This window comes from Rhamphochromis sp. 'chilingali' (genome assembly GCF_963969265.1).
Source record: "Rhamphochromis sp. 'chilingali' genome assembly, chromosome: 1".
Taxonomy (NCBI): domain Eukaryota; kingdom Metazoa; phylum Chordata; class Actinopteri; order Cichliformes; family Cichlidae; genus Rhamphochromis; species Rhamphochromis sp. 'chilingali'.
The window spans coordinates 4665440-4684208 of record NC_137929.1 but is presented as its reverse complement, the minus strand read 5'-3'; the positions used below and the strand labels follow the sequence as shown (position 1 = coordinate 4684208).

Here is an 18769-nt window from a genome sequence, read left to right as displayed (position 1 = left end):
GGGAAGATGAGCATCACAAGCCTTTAAGAGCTGATCTCCCCCAAACAATCTCTTCACAAGGTTTTTATTGCAATGATGACGTCAAGTCACATGACAATTATCAGTCAGTTCTCAGAACTCAGGAAGTTCCCCTTATATGGCCTCCAGATGTTTCCACTCAGTCCAGCACTCAGAGAAAACAGTGTGTGTGGTGTGTATATCTATTCGTGTCTATTGTGTGTGTATGTCAAACAGGGAGCATGTCCTGAGACGCCCTCACAGTTCTCCATAAGTGTGTGTGTGTGTCCTACATGACTATGTAGGCGCGTGTAGTGTGGACTTAAATGTGTGTACTCTGTGTAATTGTGGGTTTAGGCCAAAGAAAGTTAAATGTCCTTATCTGACTTGGGCTGCCTGGAGGTTCAGCTTCTGCTGGTGCTTTCGCCACATGATAGAGTATTACATCTAGAATGGGTTTTATCCTACGTGCTCTGAAATAAACGATAAATGATACATGATAAACTGAAGATAAGTAATACAGACTAATGAAGTAACGATGAAATAATGACGGTGCTTTATGAATGATATATAGTGACAGTAAAATAAGATGTTTTCTCGATACGTGTGAAATAAAAAAAAAAAAACTGAACAGGAATCCTCAGAGTTGAACCCTCTGCACAGAGGTTCAGTTTCCTCTTCAAGTCCCAAAGTGCAGAACAACAAGGTTTCAACCAGCTTCGTTCGAGCAGCATCAGCCACAGAAATGCAGAGATAATTCTTTGGATCTCTTGGTTATGTTGTATGATGCTGTGTTTGCATATCTGGTGTCTGTGTTGCTTTGTGAGGACGGATCATTTACTGCAGCTCCAGATAAACAGAGCTGGACCTGAACCTGGTAGCTTCACTTAGAAGACACTTGTGACGGGAACGTCAGGTCAAAAAAGTGCCCCTCCGACAGCCAAACCCATCTGTTCTCTGATTGGATAGTTACATTTGTGATTGACATGACATTGACTAATCAGATGAAAGGAAGAAAAATAGGGTCAAAATTCGTACTTGTAACTTGCAGGGTTTTTTTGGCTAAGTCCACACACACAAATCTTTTTTTACACACACACAAATCTTTTTTACACACACAAATTTTTTTCACGCACACACAAATTCTTTTTACACATACAAATCCTGATTAACAAGTACAAAATATTTATGACCACATTTTGAGCCCATACAAATGTTCTGCAGACGAGTCCATGCGCTCACAACAAAGCTCAGTGTGGACGACACTGTGCACGCTCCAATGCTGATTGGTTAGAAAGTGGGCGGGAACAGGGAAGAGAGTGACAGCAGTGTTCAGCACAAACACGAAGGATCAAAGAAGAAGAACATGACAAGCTCAGATGGAGGCTGCAGTGGACACTTTTCATTGTTTTAACATTCGCTTTCACTTCAGCTTCACCAACAACAGCACAAGCACAGCAGCCCACTGACTGCGTGGCTGTGACAGCGCCCCCTGGTGACTGTAAACCACTACAACATGTAGACGGCCATCTGCTCCTCATTTCTTTGCCACCATCACAGGAGCTCTTTATCATGTTCTACACTCTCATTGGTTCTTTGTGTGCTTGTTTTTTAGAACAGTAGTCATTGTGATTGTTCAAAGAAGACAGTCAGCTGTGACTAAATGTAGCTCCTACAGCAGTGATTGGAATAACTACTGAAGCTAATCCAGTATCAAAGCTCAGGAATCAGCAGCTCCCACCTCGTTTTCTTTGAACAACTATTTTTAGCTGCTGTGTTTTTGTGTTTCTGCGGACCTCAGACATCCTGCTGCTCTGGAGAACTGAAGCTCTAAAGGCTTCAGCCTTTATCTCCAAGAAACAAAGCTGATCATGGAGACCCAGCAGGTCAGCTGATCTGTGGACAGCACCAGCATCTTTAAGTAAGTCTGAGAGGTGAGCAGTCTTTGGAAGCCTTTACACTGATAGTCTCAGAGCAGGATTTGGATCATTATTTGGCTTTTCTTCTATTATTATGTTTAGTTTCTGCTTCACAGATATTCTCTGAGATGTTCTCTGAAATGTTTCCCACTGTTGGACAAACTTTCACAGTTTCTTCATAAAGAAGCTCTCCCGTGCAGTCCATCTGTGATAATATGTTGAACACTGAATTATGATTCATATCTGAATGTACTGACTGTTAATTATTGATGAGAACATAATCAGTAAATATAAATATGTTTGAGTTTGGCTTTGATGAATCAGAATAAAAGTAATAAAATAATGATTTTAGAGACAGGCCTAACTCAGGCCAGCTGACAGCCTGTGTACAAACAGACTTCAGCCATATGAGAGTGAGTGTGAGTGAATGAGAGCACACACAGGACACTCCGATCTCTGAATGTGTGTGACGCAGTGAAAAAGAGGATTGTACTGGATATACTGTGACTGACAAACAGAGTTTAAAGAGAAAGGTGTTTGGATTAAAATGGATTATGCTAAAGTGAACGTACTAATGAAATCTGAACTGACTGAAATGTGAAGTGAAGATAATTCAGATGTAAAAGAGAGAGAAATCTGCCTCACAGAAACCTGGCTATCGGACAAGGTACCGGACTCCGCAATACAACTGCCGTGGTTCTCTGTGCACCGCGCGGACAGGTCACAGGATCTTACTGGGAAAAGCAGAGGCGGTGGTGTATGTTTCATGATCAACAACAGCTGGTGTGATTATGCGAACGTGCACCCGGTCAAATCCTTCTGCTCACCGGACCTGGAGTACCTGATGATTAAGTGCCGGCCATTCTGGCTACCGAGGGAATTTACAGCAGTGATTATTACGGCTGTTTACATTCCCCCACAAGCTGACACTGACCGTGCACTCAGGGAACTGTACAGCGCGATCAGCAGTGAGGAAACCGCACACCCAGAGGCAGCGTTTATCACAGCCGGAGACTTTAATAAGGGAAACCTGAAGAAAGTCTCACCAAAACTCCATCAACACATCCTTTTTAACACACGTGGAAACCGGCTACTCGACCACTGTTACACCTCTTTCCGGGATGCGTACAAAGCCCTCCCCCGCGCCCCATTCGGCCAATCAGATCACTGCTCCATCCTGCTCCTGCCCGCCTACAGGCAGAAGCTGAAACAGGAAGCTCCAACCCGGAGGGCGGTGCACTGTTGGATGGACCAATCGGAGTCTGCGCTGCGGGACTGTTTTGATCACGCGGACTGGGAAATGTTTCACGTGGCCGCTAGAGACATTGATGAGTACACAGACTCAGTCTGTGGATTTATCAGGAAATGCGTGGAAGATGTCGTCCCATCCAGAACAGTTAAATCCTTCCCAAATCAAAAACCCTGGATTAACGGAGATGTTCGCGCGGCACTGGCGGCACGGAACACCGCCTTTGCCTCCGCGAACACATCGGACTACAAACACGCACATTACCAACTCCGGAAGACGATCAAAGCAGCCAAACGTGAGTACAGGGACAGGGTGGAGCAACAGTTTGACAACCCTCGGAGTATGTGGCAGGGACTAAACACCATGAGACCGGACAGTGTGCGCACCGCGGATGACGTCAGTGCGCACACTGTGTCTGAGGAGGATGTGCGGAAGTGCTTCAGGAAGGTGAACGCGCGCAAAGCTACTGGTCCGGACGGGATTCCCGGCCGCGTCCTCAAGTCATGCGCGGCTCAGCTGGCTGGAGTGTTCACACACATCTTCAACCTTTCCCTCTCTCTGTCTGTAGTCCCAGCCTGCTTCAAAATGGCCACCATCGTCCCTGTACCCAAATCCTCCACCATCTCCTCATTGAACGACTGGCGACCTGTAGCCCGACCCCCATCGTGAGCAAATGCTTCGAGAAGCTGGTCAGGGACTTCATCTGCTCTGCACTACCCGACTCACTGGACCCTCTACAGTTCGCATACCGCCACAACAGGTCCACTGATGATGCCATAGCCCTGACACTACATACTGCCCTGTCACACCTGGAGAAGAGAGACACGTATGTGAGAATGCTGTTTGTAGATTACAGCTCAGCATTCAATACCATCGTTCCCTCGAAGCTGGACAGGAAACTGCAGGATCTAGGACTGAGCAGCTCCCTCTGCAGCTGGATCCTTAGCTTCCTGTCTGACAGACGCCAGGTGGTCAGACTGGGCAGCATCACCTCATCCCCCATCACACTGAACACTGGTGCTCCACAGGGGTGTGTACTGAGCCCTCTCCTATACTCACTCTACACCTACGACTGCACAGCCACTAGCAACTCCAACATCATTGTGAAGTTTGCGGACGACACTACAGTGGTGGGTCTTATCACCAACGGTGATGAGACGGCTTACAGGGAAGAGGTCAGCGCCCTGACCCACTGGTGTCAAGACAACCATCTCACCCTCAACGTCGCAAAGACAAAGGAGTTGATAGTGGACTTCCGGAGGTGCAGAGAAGTACACACCCCCATCACCATCAACGGCGCTGCTGTGGAGAGAGTGAGCAGCTTCCGGTTCCTTGGTGTACATCTGGCTGAGGATCTTACGTGGTCAGTACACATAAACAAAACAGTGAAGAAGGCGCAGCAGCGCCTCTTCTTTTTCAGGAGACTGAAAAGATTCGGCATGAGCCCCCGCATCCTCAGGACCTTCTATCACTGTGCCATTGAGAGCATCCTCACTGGATGCATCACCACCTGGTATGGCAACAGCACCGCCTACAACTGCAAAGCTCTCCAGTGAGTAGTGCGGTGCTCTGAACGGATAATTGGAGGTGAGCTTCCCTCCCTCCAAGACATCTACAGGAAGCGGTGCCTGAGGAAAGCGGGGAGGATCATCAAGGACTCCAGTCACCCCAGCCATAAACTGTTCAGACTGCTTCCATCAGGAAGGAGGTTCTGCAGCATCCGGTCCCGTACCAGCAGACTGAGAGACAGCTTTTTCCATCAGGCCATCAGACTGCTGAACACTTCATAGTCACCTCAGCTTCACTACTGGAACTTCAACATTATGCACTCCACACTGTATATAAATGCCACTTGTTTTGCACATATTCAACTCTGTATATTTTATATATTTATTATTATTTTTTTACTATTTAATTTGTAAAAATGTGTATATACACACACACACACACACACACACGTAGGAAAATATTTAGTATACACATCCAGAAATGCATACACTATTATATATTGTACATATATTTATTAGTTTCAGATTAGCCATTCTTGTATTTTGCTCGTTTGTGTTGTTGTGTTTGCACATCTCTGTTGCTTGTGGGGCTCGCACACAAGAATTTCACTCGCATGTGCTGTGCCAGTGTGCCTGCACATGTGATGTGACAATAAAAGTGATTTGATTTGACTTGATTTGATTTGAAACTGATAATAAGGTGGGGCTGGAGATCAGTGAAGGGCATGTAAACACCTGATTGGTTGACTAGATATCAGATCGACAGTTTCAGTTTTCCCTGTTGATTATAACTTTAAGAAGATGTAACATTCATCAAGGAATCCTGCTCTCCAGATTATTTCCATGAACACTGAGCTGGAACACATCTACAGTGCTGGAAGTGCCCGTCTCACCACCAACCTCTCTGTGCACATTCACTTTTCAACCCTTTGTGAGACACTAAAGGTGTAAATCTGAGTATTAATCTATGTTAGTGCGAACACCTCTAATAGGTTGGTTTAGTCTTTCCAAGTCATATCTTCCCTTAGATCTGCGGTCCAGGCTCCTAAAATCATCCTAGTTTTACATCCACTACAATCTAGAGGAGAGCTGCACTAACAGGTGTGACTGATGAGATCTGACCTGCAAGGATACTCATGTTTATGTGTATCAGGACAAGCAGGGAAGACCTGGACATCAAATCTGTCAGGCTGCCTGAGTCCTCTCACCCACATCAGCTCAGAACTCTGCATTATCTACTGAGTCAGACTCAGAGGATCAGGGATCAGAAGTTCTACAAAGAGTAGAACCAGACTTCCTGTATAGAGGTGTGTGGGCCTACTGATCCACAGTGTCAGCACAACTTTCACATCATATTCATCTCAGCACAACTAAAACATGTGACTGACCTCAGAGTTTCAAATCGACATCGTGGATTCTCCAGAAGAACACACAGCTTCTTCACTCCTGAATCCTGCAGGTTGTTGCAGTCTACACTCAGGTCCAGCACTCTGGGATACGAGGGGTTGGACTTCAGCGCTGCTGCCAGATAATCACAGCTGATCTCTGACAAACCACAGCCAAACAATCTGTATGAAGAATGAAAGATGTAAGTTTATTAGACAAAGTGTGAGCTTGAAATCATTCAGTGTTTCATCATCTGTTCAGAGCTGAAGAAGGTTCAGAATGTAGAAGTTTAGAAAATGGAAACTCCAAACAGCTGAAGCCAACAGGAAGCAGCTTCAAACAAACAAGAGAAAAAAAATGAATTTTTCACATTGAAGTCGTACATTTATCATAAAGTTGTCAAGTTTTGCCGTGTGAAATAAAAAAAAGGCCCGAGGAGCCCGTCCAGCCTCATGCCTCGTCAGCTGGAGGGCCCGAGGGGCCCGTTCAGCCTCCTGTCTCCGCTGGAGGGTCTGAGGGGCCCGTTCAGCCTCCCGTCTCCGCTGGGGGTCCGAGGGGCCCGTTCAGCCTCCCGTCTCCGCTGGGGGGTCCGAGGGGCCCGTTCAGCCTCCCGTCTCTGCTGGAGGGCCCGACGAGCCCGTTCAGCCGCCACCTGTGGCCGCCTCGTCATCGGCTGGTCCAGCCTCTGCTTCTGCTACGCCTGGTCCAGCCTCGTCCGAGTCTTCATCAGAGTCTGCTTCTGCTACGCCTGGTCCAGCCTCGTCCGAGTCTTCATCAGAGTCTGCTTCTGCTACGCCTGTTCCTGTCATGTGCTGTGGGAGTGTCTGGTTAGGCGTGGTCCAGTTTCCTGTCATTTGTCCCTGGGAGTGGAGTTGGCCAGCTCATCACCTGTTGTCAATCTCCGGGGCTCCACCTAGAGGGGTTTTAAGCCAGCACGGCCTGCCACTCCTCGCCAGTTCGTCCTGCTACCATCTGTGGTAAACTCGGCCTCCTCTGAGCTCTGACTCCGTATGTCTGGACCTTGGGTTAATATGTTTTTGTTTCCTGTATTCTTCAGATTCTCCACCCATCGCACTCACCAGTAGTGCTGTTTTGGTCTTCATCCTGTTCTCCCATCAGCTCGGAACCCGAGGATTATATACTCCACTTCTCCTCAGCCTGCCCTTCAGTCTGTATTCTCCACCTCTTGACCCTCTCTGGAATACACCCATGGCAGCCTTTTCCCCGTCTAATAACTAGGGTCTCCAAGTAAGCCCAAGACCATTCACTGGCACTCCGTACCTTTGTCCCTTACTCGTTTTTTTCCCCATTCAGTAACATCTCTCCCCTGTGTTTACAGAAGTTCCCGTTAGAAGTCTCCCCGTGCTCTACGCCGGTTTCTCCGCCCACGGATTTCCTTTAGTTTCTGCATATGTTTCTGTTAAACCCAGTTCCGTTCACGTTTTGTTCTTTTCAATAAATTATACACAGTTCTAAGCAAATTGAGTCTGCTCTTGAGTCCACCGCATTCTCGCTCGTGACAGAACGAACTGGCCACTAATGGACTCAGCGGACCCAATTCGCGCCGCCATTAACAAACAGGGCGCGGTGTTAGGACGGCATGAACAGACTTTGTCGTCCTTAATGGACCAGTGTAATGCTATCAGTGAAAAACAGGAGGAGTTACTTACCCGGTTGTCAGAAATCAGGGAGCCTAATCCGCCCGGTTTCCCTAGTCAGCCGGGACCGTTGCCTGCACCCGCCGTTGCGCGTCCTGAATCGGCTTATCGGGGCATCTCTTCTCCTCCACCGGAGCCTTTTCACGGAGAGCTGGGGCTGTGTGGAGGGTTCCTGTTTCAGTGGTCGTTGTTCGTCAATCGCACGCTGCACGCGTTTCCTAATGAGGCTGCCAAGATTTCCCATTTTGTTGGGTTGCTTAGGGGTAAGGCGCTCGCGTGGGCTGAGGCGTTTTTGTTTTCTCATCCTATTGCCTCGTGTTCCTATGAGGACTTCCTCAAGGAATTCAAGGCTACGTTCGCTCACCTGATCTCTGAGGGTACTGCAGCTAAGAGGCTGTTGGGACTCCGCCAGGGAAAACGCAGCGTTGCGGAATATGCGATCGAGTTCCGCACCGCTGCTGTTGAAGCGGGTTGGCCGGATGCTGCGCTGCGGGGTATTTTCCTAGCGTCCCTTTCCGAACAACTGAAGGATCAGCTGGCTGTGCACGACGAGCCGGCCACGTTTGAAGCGCTTGCCTCTCTTGCTCTCAGGATCGATAGTCGACTGAGGGAGAGAGACGCTGAGAGGCGGTCCAAACCCTCTCCGTCTCTGTTTCGACCCGCGGCCGTTTCGGCGTTACCCCCGTCGCTTCCGGTGACATCATCCGTCCGTTCTCGATCTCCTTCCCCTGAGCCTATGCAGATCGGCCGCGCTCGGCTCACTCCTGAGGAGCGGGAGCGGCGTTTCCGAGCCGGAGAGTGCTTCTACTGCGGAGGAAGCGGCCATCGCATCGCTGTTTGCCCAGTCCGGCCAAAAGGCGTGGCCCACCGGTAAGTCCGGGGTTACGGGTGGGCAGTGTTTTTAAGAGTGATAAACCCCGTTTTTTGCTTTCGGTTTCGTTGTTGTCTGGTACTAAGGCTCATTCTCTCCGTGCTCTCGTTGACTCCGGGTCGGAGCAGAATTTGATAGATGCTGCGGTGGCTAAATCGTTCAATTTGCCCCTCATTCCGCTCGAGCCTCCGATCCCGGCCGCCGCTCTGAATAATGAGGTGTTCGCGATGATCACTCCCCGGACCGCGCCTGTCAAGTTAGTCACGTCAGGTAATCATCAGGAAGACATAACTCTCTTTGCCACCTCTTCCCTTGACGTGCCAGTGATCCTTGGTTTTCCGTGGTTGCAGAAGCACAATCCACACATTGACTGGGCAGGGAAGAAAGTAGCGAGTTGGAGTTTGTTTTGTCTCGCCAACTGTTTAAAGTCAGCACTGCCCTCGGGGGCTTTTGTTTCTCCTCCAGTGGTTGTCTCCCCCCCTGACCTTACCTCTGTCCATCCTGAATATCATGATCTACAAGAAGTGTTCAGTAAAGACAGGGCTCTGTCGCTGCCTCCTCATCGGCCCTATGATTGTGCTATTGATCTCCTCCCGGGTGCCCCTCTGCCCTCCAGCCGTCTCTATAACCTGTCCCGTTCGGAGAGGGGGACTATGGAGACGTACGTCCGGGATTCGCTGGCGGCCGGTCTCATTCGTCCTTCTTCCTCACCGGTGGCCGCTGGTTTCTTTTTGTTTCTAAAAAGGATGCGTCGCTCCGGCCGTGCATTGATTATAGGGGCCTTAATGCGATCACGATTAGGAACAGGTATCCCCTGCCTTTGATCAGTTCAGCTTTCGAACCCCTCCACGGGGCCACTGTCTTCTCTAAGTTGGACTTGAGGAATGCATACCACCTTGTCCGCATACGGGAGGGCGACGAGTGGAAGACTGCTTTTAACACTCCTCTGGGGCATTTTGAATACCTGGTGATGCCGTTTGGCCTCACCAATGCCCCTGCAGTCTTCCAGGCACTGGTGAATGACGTGCTCCGGGATTTTTTGAATGTTTTTGTGTTTGTTTATCTGGACGACATTTTGATTTTTTCTCGGTCCCTTGAGGAGCATCGGGTGCATGTCCGGAGTGTGCTGCAGCGACTGTTGGAGAACCGCCTTTATGTGAAGGCCGAGAAGTGTGACTTTCATGTCTCGTCTATCTCGTTTCTGGGCTACCTACTGGCGGAAGGGCAGGTGAAGACGGACCCTGTAAAGGTTAAGGCAGTAGTGGAGTGGCCCGTTCCTGGTTCGCGTAGACAGCTGCAGCAGTTCCTTGGCTTTGCAAATTTCTACAGGCGTTTTGTCAGGGACTATAGTCGGGTGGCTGCGCCTCTCACTCGCCTTACTTCCTCCCGGGTCCCCTTCGTTTGGTCCCCCGAGGCTCACTCGGCCTTCGTCACACTCAAGCGGCTTTTCACTTCGGCTCCTGTTTTGGTCCATCCTGACACGAGTAGGCAGTTTGTGGTGGAGGTTGATGCTTCAAGTGTGGGGGTGGGGGCTGTGCTGTCTCAGCGTTCTGGTCCTCGTGGCAAGCTCCAGCCCTGCGCCTATTTTTCTCGACGCCTTTCTCCTGCCGAACAGAACTATGACGTTGGGGATAGGGAGCTCCTGGCCATTAAGTTGGCTTTGGAGGAGTGGCTCCACTGGCTGGAGGGGTCGGAACATCCATTTATCATCTGGACAGATCACAAGAATCTGACTTATCTCAGAACAGCTAAGAGACTGAACTCCCGCCAGGCTCGGTGGTCCCTTTTCTTTGCCCGATTTAACTTTGATATTTCCTATCGCCCGGGTTCCAGGAATCTTAAAGCCGATGCTCTGTCTCGCCAGTACTCCTCGGACTCGGACTCGGACTCCCGGGACCCGGAGCTCATTCTCCCTTCCACCTGCAGGATTGGCTCCCTCACCTGGGATGTGGAGGAGGCTATACGCCAAGGACTACGGGACGACGTTGATCCGGGAACTGGCCCGCCCGGTCGGCGTTTTGTGCCCTCTGCCGCCCGGTCGGCTGTTATCCATTGGATCCATACAGCCCGGTTTACTTGCCATCCGGGAGTGAGTAGGACCACGGCTCTGTTGAAGAGATATTTCTGGTGGCGTTCTATGGACAAGGATGTGAAGGCTTATGTGGCTGCCTGTTCCGTTTGTGCCCGTAACAAGACCTCTAATCGGCCCCCGTCTGGCTTACTCCGACCGCTGAGTACCCCGCATAGGCCTTGGTCTCATATCGCCTTGGATTTTGTTTTTTGTTTTTTTTTTGTTTTTTTTTTTTCTAAATGACATCAGAAACAGCAGTATGCGACATTACGTGATGGCAGAGCTTCAGTTCATCCTTTGTCATTTTTTTTTTTTTTGGATTTTGGATTTTGGATTTTGTTACCGGCCTCCCAGCCTCTTCGGGGAAGACGGTGGTTCTGTCCATAGTTGATTGGTTTTCCAAGGCGGCTCACTTCGTGGCCCTGGACAAGCTGCCGACGGCTGCGGAGACCACCCAGATCCTTACGGACCATGTGTTCCGTCTTCATGGCATACCCTCGGAGATTGTGTCTGACAGGGGGCCTCAGTTTGTCTCCCGAGTGTGGAGGGCCTTCTGTACGGCCCTGGGTGCCAAGGTCAACTTGAGTTCTGGTTTCCATCCGCAGACCAATGGCCAGACTGAGCGTTTGAACCAGGAGTTGGAATCCGCTCTTCGCTGCGTCTCGTCACTGCACCCGGCGGCCTGGTCGTCTCAGTTGCCTTGGGTGGAGTATGCCCATAATTCTCTCACGTCTTCGGCGACGGGTTTGTCACCCTTTGAGGCTTCGCTGGGGTATCAGCCACCGTTGTTCCCAGAGGATGAGACGGATTTGGCTGTTCCTTCGGTCCAGCATCACCTTCAACGCTGCCGGCGGGTGTGGCGGAGGGTGCAACGGGATTATGCGGATCGTCGCCGCTCTGTCGCTCCGGCATATCGGCCTGGACAACGGGTGTGGCTTTGTGCCAAGGACATTCCTTTGCGGTCGCTTTCTCGAAAGTTGGCTCCCCGCTATGTTGGCCCCTGTGAGATCACTGCTGTCGTCGGCCCCTCAGCGGTCCGTCTCAGGCTCCTGGCCTCCTGGCGCGTCCACCCGACGTTTCACGTCTCTCAGGTCAAGCCGGTCCGTAGCAGTCCTCTGTGTCCGCCGTCTGTTCCCCCGCCTCCCGCCCGGCTCGTGGACGGTCATCCGGCCTATTCGGTCCGGCGGATCGTTGACGTGCGCCGCCGTGGTCGTGGTGTCCAGTACCTGGTGGACTGGGAGGGGTATGGGCCTGAGGAGCGTTCTTGGGTTCCCCGGTCGCTCATTCTGGACCCATCCCTGATTGCTGCGTTTCGTTCCTCCCCTCGCAGGGCCCGGTCTGGGGGGTCGCCGGGTGGCGGCCCTTGAGGGGGAGGTACTGTCATATGCTGTGGGAGTGTCTGGTTAGGCGTGGTCCAGTTTCCTGTCATTTGTCCCTGGGAGTGGAGTTGGCCAGCTCATCACCTGTTGTCAATCTCCGGGGCTCCACCTAGAGGGTTTTTAAGCCAGCACGGCCTGCCACTCCTCGCCAGTTCGTCCTGCTACCATCTGTGGTAAACTCGGCCTCCTCTGAGCTCTGACTCCGTATGTCTGGACCTTGGGTTAATATGTTTTTGTTTCCTGTATTCTTCAGATTCTCCACCCATCGCACTCACCAGTAGTGCTGTTTTGGTCTTCATCCTGTTCTCCCATCAGCTCGGAACCCGAGGATTATATACTCCACTTCTCCTCAGCCTGCCCTTCAGTCTGTATTCTCCACCTCCTCGGAATCTGGACCGGACTCTCCACTCTTGACCCTCTCTGGAATACACCCATGGCAGCCTTTTCCCCGTCTAATAACTAGGGTCTCCAAGTAAGCCCAAGACCATTCACTGGCACTCCGTACCTTTGTCCCTTACTCGTTTTTTTCCCCATTCAGTAACATCTCTCCCCTGTGTTTACAGAAGTTCCCATTAGAAGTCTCCCCGTGCTCTACGCCGGTTTCTCCGCCCACGGATTTCCTTTAGTTTCTGCATATGTTTCTGTTAAACCCAGTTCCGTTCACGTTTTGTTCTTTTCAATAAATTATACACAGTTCTAAGCAAATTGAGTCTGCTCTTGAGTCCACCGCATTCTCGCTCGTGACAGTTCCAGCCTCGTCCGAGTCTTCATCAGAGTCTGCTTCTGCTACGCCTGGTCCAGCCTCGTCCGAGTCTTCATCAGAGTCTGCTTCTGCTACGCCTGGTCCAGCCTCTGCTTCTGCTACGCCTGGCCCAGCCTCGTCCGAGTCTTCATCAGACTCTGCCTCTGCTACGCCTGGTCCAGCCTCTGCCTCTGCTCTACGCCTGGTCCAGCCTCTGCCTCTGCTCTACGCCTGGTCCAGCCTCTGCCTCTGCTCTACGCCTGGTCCAGCCTCTGCCTCTGCTCTACGCCTGGTCCAGCCTCTGCTTCAGCGTCGCCTGGTCCTACGGCTGTTATGCCGCCGCCCAAGCCTCGTTCTGCACCTCGGAATCATCGGCCACTCTCCAGGCCACCAGCTGGACGTCACCGCCGTCGAGGTCGGCCCCCTGAACTGTTTCTACGCCGTTGCCGTCCGCACGGTCGGCCCCCTGAACTGTTTCTATGCCGTTGCCGTCCGCACGGTCGGCCCCCTGAACTGTTTCTACGCCGTTGCCGTCCGCACGGTCGGCCCCCTGAAATGTTTCTACGCCGTTGCCGTCCGCACGGTCGGCCCCCTGAACCGTTTCCATGTCGCTGCCGTTGTTGTCTGCACGGACGGCCCCCAGAACTGTTCGACCATGGACTCCTGTGCCGTCAGCCTCCGGGCCGGCCCCCTGATCAAGTAGACTATGGATTTCTGGACCGTCACCCTCCGGGTCGGCCCCCTGAGGAGTTGTGAACTGTTCCCTGTGCTCCTGTGCTTTTGATGGACATTTTGTTTTTGTGGCCTTGTTTCTTTTTTACACATTACTGGACGACGCTGTGCACGCTCCAATGCTGATTGGTTAGAAAGTGGGCGGGAACAGGGAAGAGAGCGACAGCAGTGTTCAGCACAAACACGAAGGATGGGGGCAGGGATAGCTCAGTAGGTAGAGTGGTTGCCCCATGATCGGAAGGTCGGGGGTTCGATTCCCCTTAACAGCTACCCTGAGGTACCCCTGAGCAAGGTACCGTCCCTACACACTGCTCCCCGGGCGCCCAATGGCTGCCCACTGCTTCACTGAGTGAATGGGTTAAATGCAGAGAGCAATTTCCCCACGGGGCTCAATAAAGTACAATAATGTACAAAGAAGAAGAACATGACAAGCTCAGATGGAGGCTGCAGTGGACACTTTTCATTGTTTTAACATTCGCTTTCACTTCAGCTTCACCAACAACAGCACAAGCACAGCAGCCCACTGACTGCGTGGCCGTGACGGCGCCCCCTGGTGACTGTAAACCACTACAACATGTAGACGGCCGTCTGCTGCTCATTTCTTTGCCACCATCACAGGAGCTCTTTATAATGTTCTACACTCTCATTGGTTCTTTGTGTGCTTGATTTTTAGAACAGTAGTCATTGTGATTGTTCAAAGAAGACAGTCAGCTGTGACTAAATGTAGCTCCTACAGCAGTGATTGGAATAACTACTGAAGCTAATCCAGTATCAAAGCTCAGGAATCAGCAGCTCCCACCTCGTTTTCTTTGAACAAATATTTTTAGCTGCTGTGTTTTTGTGTTTCTGCGGACCTCAGACATCCTGCTGCTCTGGAGAACTGAAGCTCTAAAGGCTTCAGCCTTTATCTCCAAGAAACAAAGCTGATCATGGAGACCCAGCAGGTCAGCTGATCTGTGGACAGCACCAGCATCTTTAAGTAAGTCTGAGAGGTGAGCAGTCTTTGGAAGCCTTTACTGTCTGATTGTCAATGGAAAATTGTATTTAGTAGTCAGTATAATCTTTTAGTGATATAAGTTTGCATATGGTAGAATACTGCATGTAGTTATTTGTATTAGGAAATATTCAACCATGTATACTTAGAGGCATATAATCAATTGTGTAGTGACAGGATTTGTGATTTTTAGCAGGTTTGGTTCACCCCCACATCCTGGGAGCATGGGAGAGGTCCTACCTTGTTTTATTGTTTTATGGTAGGATTAACGTAGCTACGTCTGTTCTAGTCTAAGTGCTTTAACTGCTGGACTTCCTCACCGTGTTATCTAGGGTGAGACTACCCTCTTCCTGACCAGGATGTTTGCCTTTTGTGCTTTTATGTTATATGACCCTTTGATCAGCAGGACACACACACACACACACACACACACATCACTGAAGTATAAAATAAAGACCGGGGCAGTTTCTCACTGGAGTCTCTCAGTCTGGAGGCTGCCCTTGCTAGCAAGAGTTCTGTGTGTTTCTCTTCTCTGAGTCTTTACTGAAAAAGTGTTTTAGAACATTTTCCTTAACATTTACTTGGTCCTCCGAGCCGGAGCAGAATATATCAGAACTGTTATCTGTGACTCTGTTCCAGGATCCAGCACTGATTCCTGACGCCGTGGGGAGCCGGCACCGAAGTCTGTGCACAGCCCTCTTAGACGAGGAGTGAGTCCCAGAGTGTGAATTCGAGTCTGGGCCTGTGACCAGGTCCATGGCGCTGGGATTCAGTCTAGTGATCCGAACCGTCAGTGGGACATCGGGGGTGAGAAACACTATTTGGTATATAAAGACGGCCGCAAAGGTCTAAAGTAACGTGACAAATTAGGTTTAAGTTCGCCAAAAAGACCTATGTTTCAACCAGTTTTAGACGTAGCTGAAATTATCTCGTGACAAATTAGGTCTAAGTTCGCTAAAAGGAACTGTGTTTTGACCAGTTTTAGAAGTAGCTGAAATTACTTTGTGACAAATTGTAAAAGCGCGCAAATGTCCATGGAAAACTGAAACTGAAAGGAGAACTGAAAATAAAATAAAAAAAGAGGAAAAGAAAAAACAACTAGCAGCAGTGTGTCTGGAAGTAAGTTGATTTTACAGCACAATAAATTGCTGAACTACTTCCATTTTTGTGCATCCTGCAAGAGCCCATGTACTGGTGACAAAGGAAAAAGGTTGAGTTTCATCTCATAAAACTGATACCGCTTCACCGTTAGGGTGAAGTCGAAGGCCGTATCAGTAAACCATTCCTGAGTCGAGCGTGCTAGAGAAAGCTTTGCAGTTCTGTGAAAATGGGGAATCAGCCCATTAAACTCACTGCTGACGAGCAGTGGCTAGAAAAGACATGTCCAGGCGCCGGACAAATAAGTGCAAATAGGTGGAGAAATCCACGAAAAACAAAAAGCTGTAACTGGGAAGGGAAATGCAGCCCCTCAGCTGTTACCCAGCTGGGAGCTGCCCTAAAACAAGAGATTACATTAACAAAAGACCCAAAAAAGAAATTAAAAGGTAAGGAAGAGTATAGGTTTTTCCAAGCATGGAAAACTGAAACTGAAAGGAGAACTGAAAATAAAATAAAAAAAGAGGAAAAGAAAAAACAACTAGCAGCAGCTTTAATAATCCCTGATGATGAAACTACAAAACAAGCATGCACCGAACACCGAGTCTTCATCAGAGTCTGCTTCTGCTACGCCTGGTCCAGCCTCTGCTTCTGCTACGCCTGGCCCAGCCTCGTCCGAGTCTTCATCAGACTCTGCCTCTGCTACGCCTGGTCCAGCCTCTGCCTCTGCTACGCCTGGTCCAGCCTCTGCCTCTGCTCTACGCCTGGTCCAGCCTCTGCCTCTGCTCTACGCCTGGTCCAGCCTCTGCCTCTGCTCTACGCCTGGTCCAGCCTCTGCCTCTGCTCTACGCCTGGTCCAGCCTCTGCCTCTGCTCTACGCCTGGTCCAGCCTCTGCCTCTGCGCTACGCCTGGTCCAGCCTCTGCTTCAGCGTCGCCTGGTCCTACGGCTGTTATGCCGCCGCCCAAGCCTCGTTCTGCACCTCGGAATCATCGGCCACTCTCCAGGCCACCAGCTGGACGTCACCGCCGTCGAGGTCGGCCCCCTGAACTGTTTCTACGCCGTTGCCGTCCGCACGGTCGGCCCCCTGAACTGTTTCTATGCCGTTGCCGTCCGCACGGTCGGCCCCCTGAACTGTTTCTACGCCGTTGCCGTCCACACGGTCGGCCCCCTGAACTGTTTCTACGCCGTTGCCATCCGCACGGTTGGCCCCCTGAAATGTTTCTACGCCGTTGCCGTCCGCACGGTCGGCCCCCTGAACCGTTTCCATGTCGCTGCCGTTGTTGTCTGCACGGACGGCCCCCAGAACTGTTCGACCATGGACTCCTGTGCCGTCAGCCTCCGGGCCGGCCCCCTGATCAAGTAGACTATGGATTTCTGGACCGTCACCCTCCGGGTCGGCCCCCTGAGGAGTTGTGAACTGTTCCCTGTGCTCCTGTGCTTTTGATGGACATTTTGTTTTTGTGGCCTTGTTTCTTTTTTACACATTACTGGACGACGCTGTGCACGCTCCAATGCTGATTGGTTAGAAAGTGGGCGGGAACAGGGAAGAGAGCGACAGCAGTGTTCAGCACAAACACGAAGGATGGGGGCAGGGATAGCTCAGTAGGTAGAGTGGTTGCCCCATGATCGGAAGGTCGGGGGTTCGATTCCCCTTAACAGCTACCCTGAGGTACCCCTGAGCAAGGTACCGTCCCTACACACTGCTCCCCGGGCGCCCAATGGCTGCCCACTGCTTCACTGAGTGAATGGGTTAAATGCAGAGAGCAATTTCCCCACGGGGCTCAATAAAGTACAATAATGTACAAAGAAGAAGAACATGACAAGCTCAGATGGAGGCTGCAGTGGACACTTTTCATTGTTTTAACATTCGCTTTCACTTCAGCTTCACCAACAACAGCACAAGCACAGCAGCCCACTGACTGCGTGGCCGTGACGGCGCCCCCTGGTGACTGTAAACCACTACAACATGTAGACGGCCGTCTGCTGCTCATTTCTTTGCCACCATCACAGGAGCTCTTTATAATGTTCTACACTCTCATTGGTTCTTTGTGTGCTTGTTTTTTAGAACAGTAGTCATTGTGATTGTTCAAAGAAGACAGTCAGCTGTGACTAAATGTAGCTCCTACAGCAGTGATTGGAATAACTACTGAAGCTAATCCAGTATCAAAGCTCAGGAATCAGCAGCTCCCACCTCGTTTTCTTTGAACAAATATTTTTAGCTGCTGTGTTTTTGTGTTTCTGCGGACCTCAGACATCCTGCTGCTCTGGAGAACTGAAGCTCTAAAGGCTTCAGCCTTTATCTCCAAGAAACAAAGCTGATCATGGAGACCCAGCAGGTCAGCTGATCTGTGGACAGCACCAGCATCTTTAAGTAAGTCTGAGAGGTGAGCAGTCTTTGGAAGCCTTTACTGTCTGATTGTCAATGGAAAATTGTATTTAGTAGTCAGTATAATCTTTTAGTGATATAAGTTTGCATATGGTAGAATACTGCATGTAGTTATTTGTATTAGGAAATATTCAACCATGTATACTTAGAGGCATATAATCAATTGTGTAGTGACAGGATTTGTGATTTTTAGCAGGTTTGGTTCACCCCCACATCCTGGGAGCATGGGAGAGGTCCTACCTTGTTTTATTGTTTTATGGTAGGATTAACGTAGCTACGTCTGTTCTAGTCTAAGTGCTTTAACTGCTGGACTTCCTCACCGTGTTATCTAGGGTGAGACTACCCTCTTCCTGACCAGGATGTTTGCCTTTTGTGCTTTTATGTTATATGACCCTTTGATCAGCAGGACACACACACACACACACACATCACTGAAGTATAAAATAAAGACCGGGGCAGTTTCTCACTGGAGTCTCTCAGTCTGGAGGCTGCCCTTGCTAGCAAGAGTTCTGTGTGTTTCTCTTCTCTGAGTCTTTACTGAAAAAGTGTTTTAGAACATTTTCCTTAACATTTACTTGGTCCTCCGAGCCGGAGCAGAATATATCAGAACTGTTATCTGTGACTCTGTTCCAGGATCCAGCACTGATTCCTGACGCCGTGGGGAGCCGGCACCGAAGTCTGTGCACAGCCCTCTTAGACGAGGAGTGAGTCCCAGAGTGTGAATTCGAGTCTGGGCCTGTGACCAGGTCCATGGCGCTGGGATTCAGTCTAGTGATCCGA

General features: G+C 50.3%; 1 protein-coding gene across 1 annotated transcript in view; it reads right to left on the bottom strand.

Annotated features, from left to right (window-relative positions):
• Positions 1 to 18769, bottom strand: part of LOC308402511 (NACHT, LRR and PYD domains-containing protein 12-like) — a 71638-nt gene that overhangs the window by 34686 nt on the left and 18183 nt on the right. Inside the window, exon 8 of the mRNA XM_080891413.1 lies at positions 6062 to 6241. Within this exon, the coding sequence (XP_080747539.1) occupies positions 6062 to 6241 (180 nt within the window). The remainder of the gene's footprint in view (positions 1 to 6061; positions 6242 to 18769) is intronic.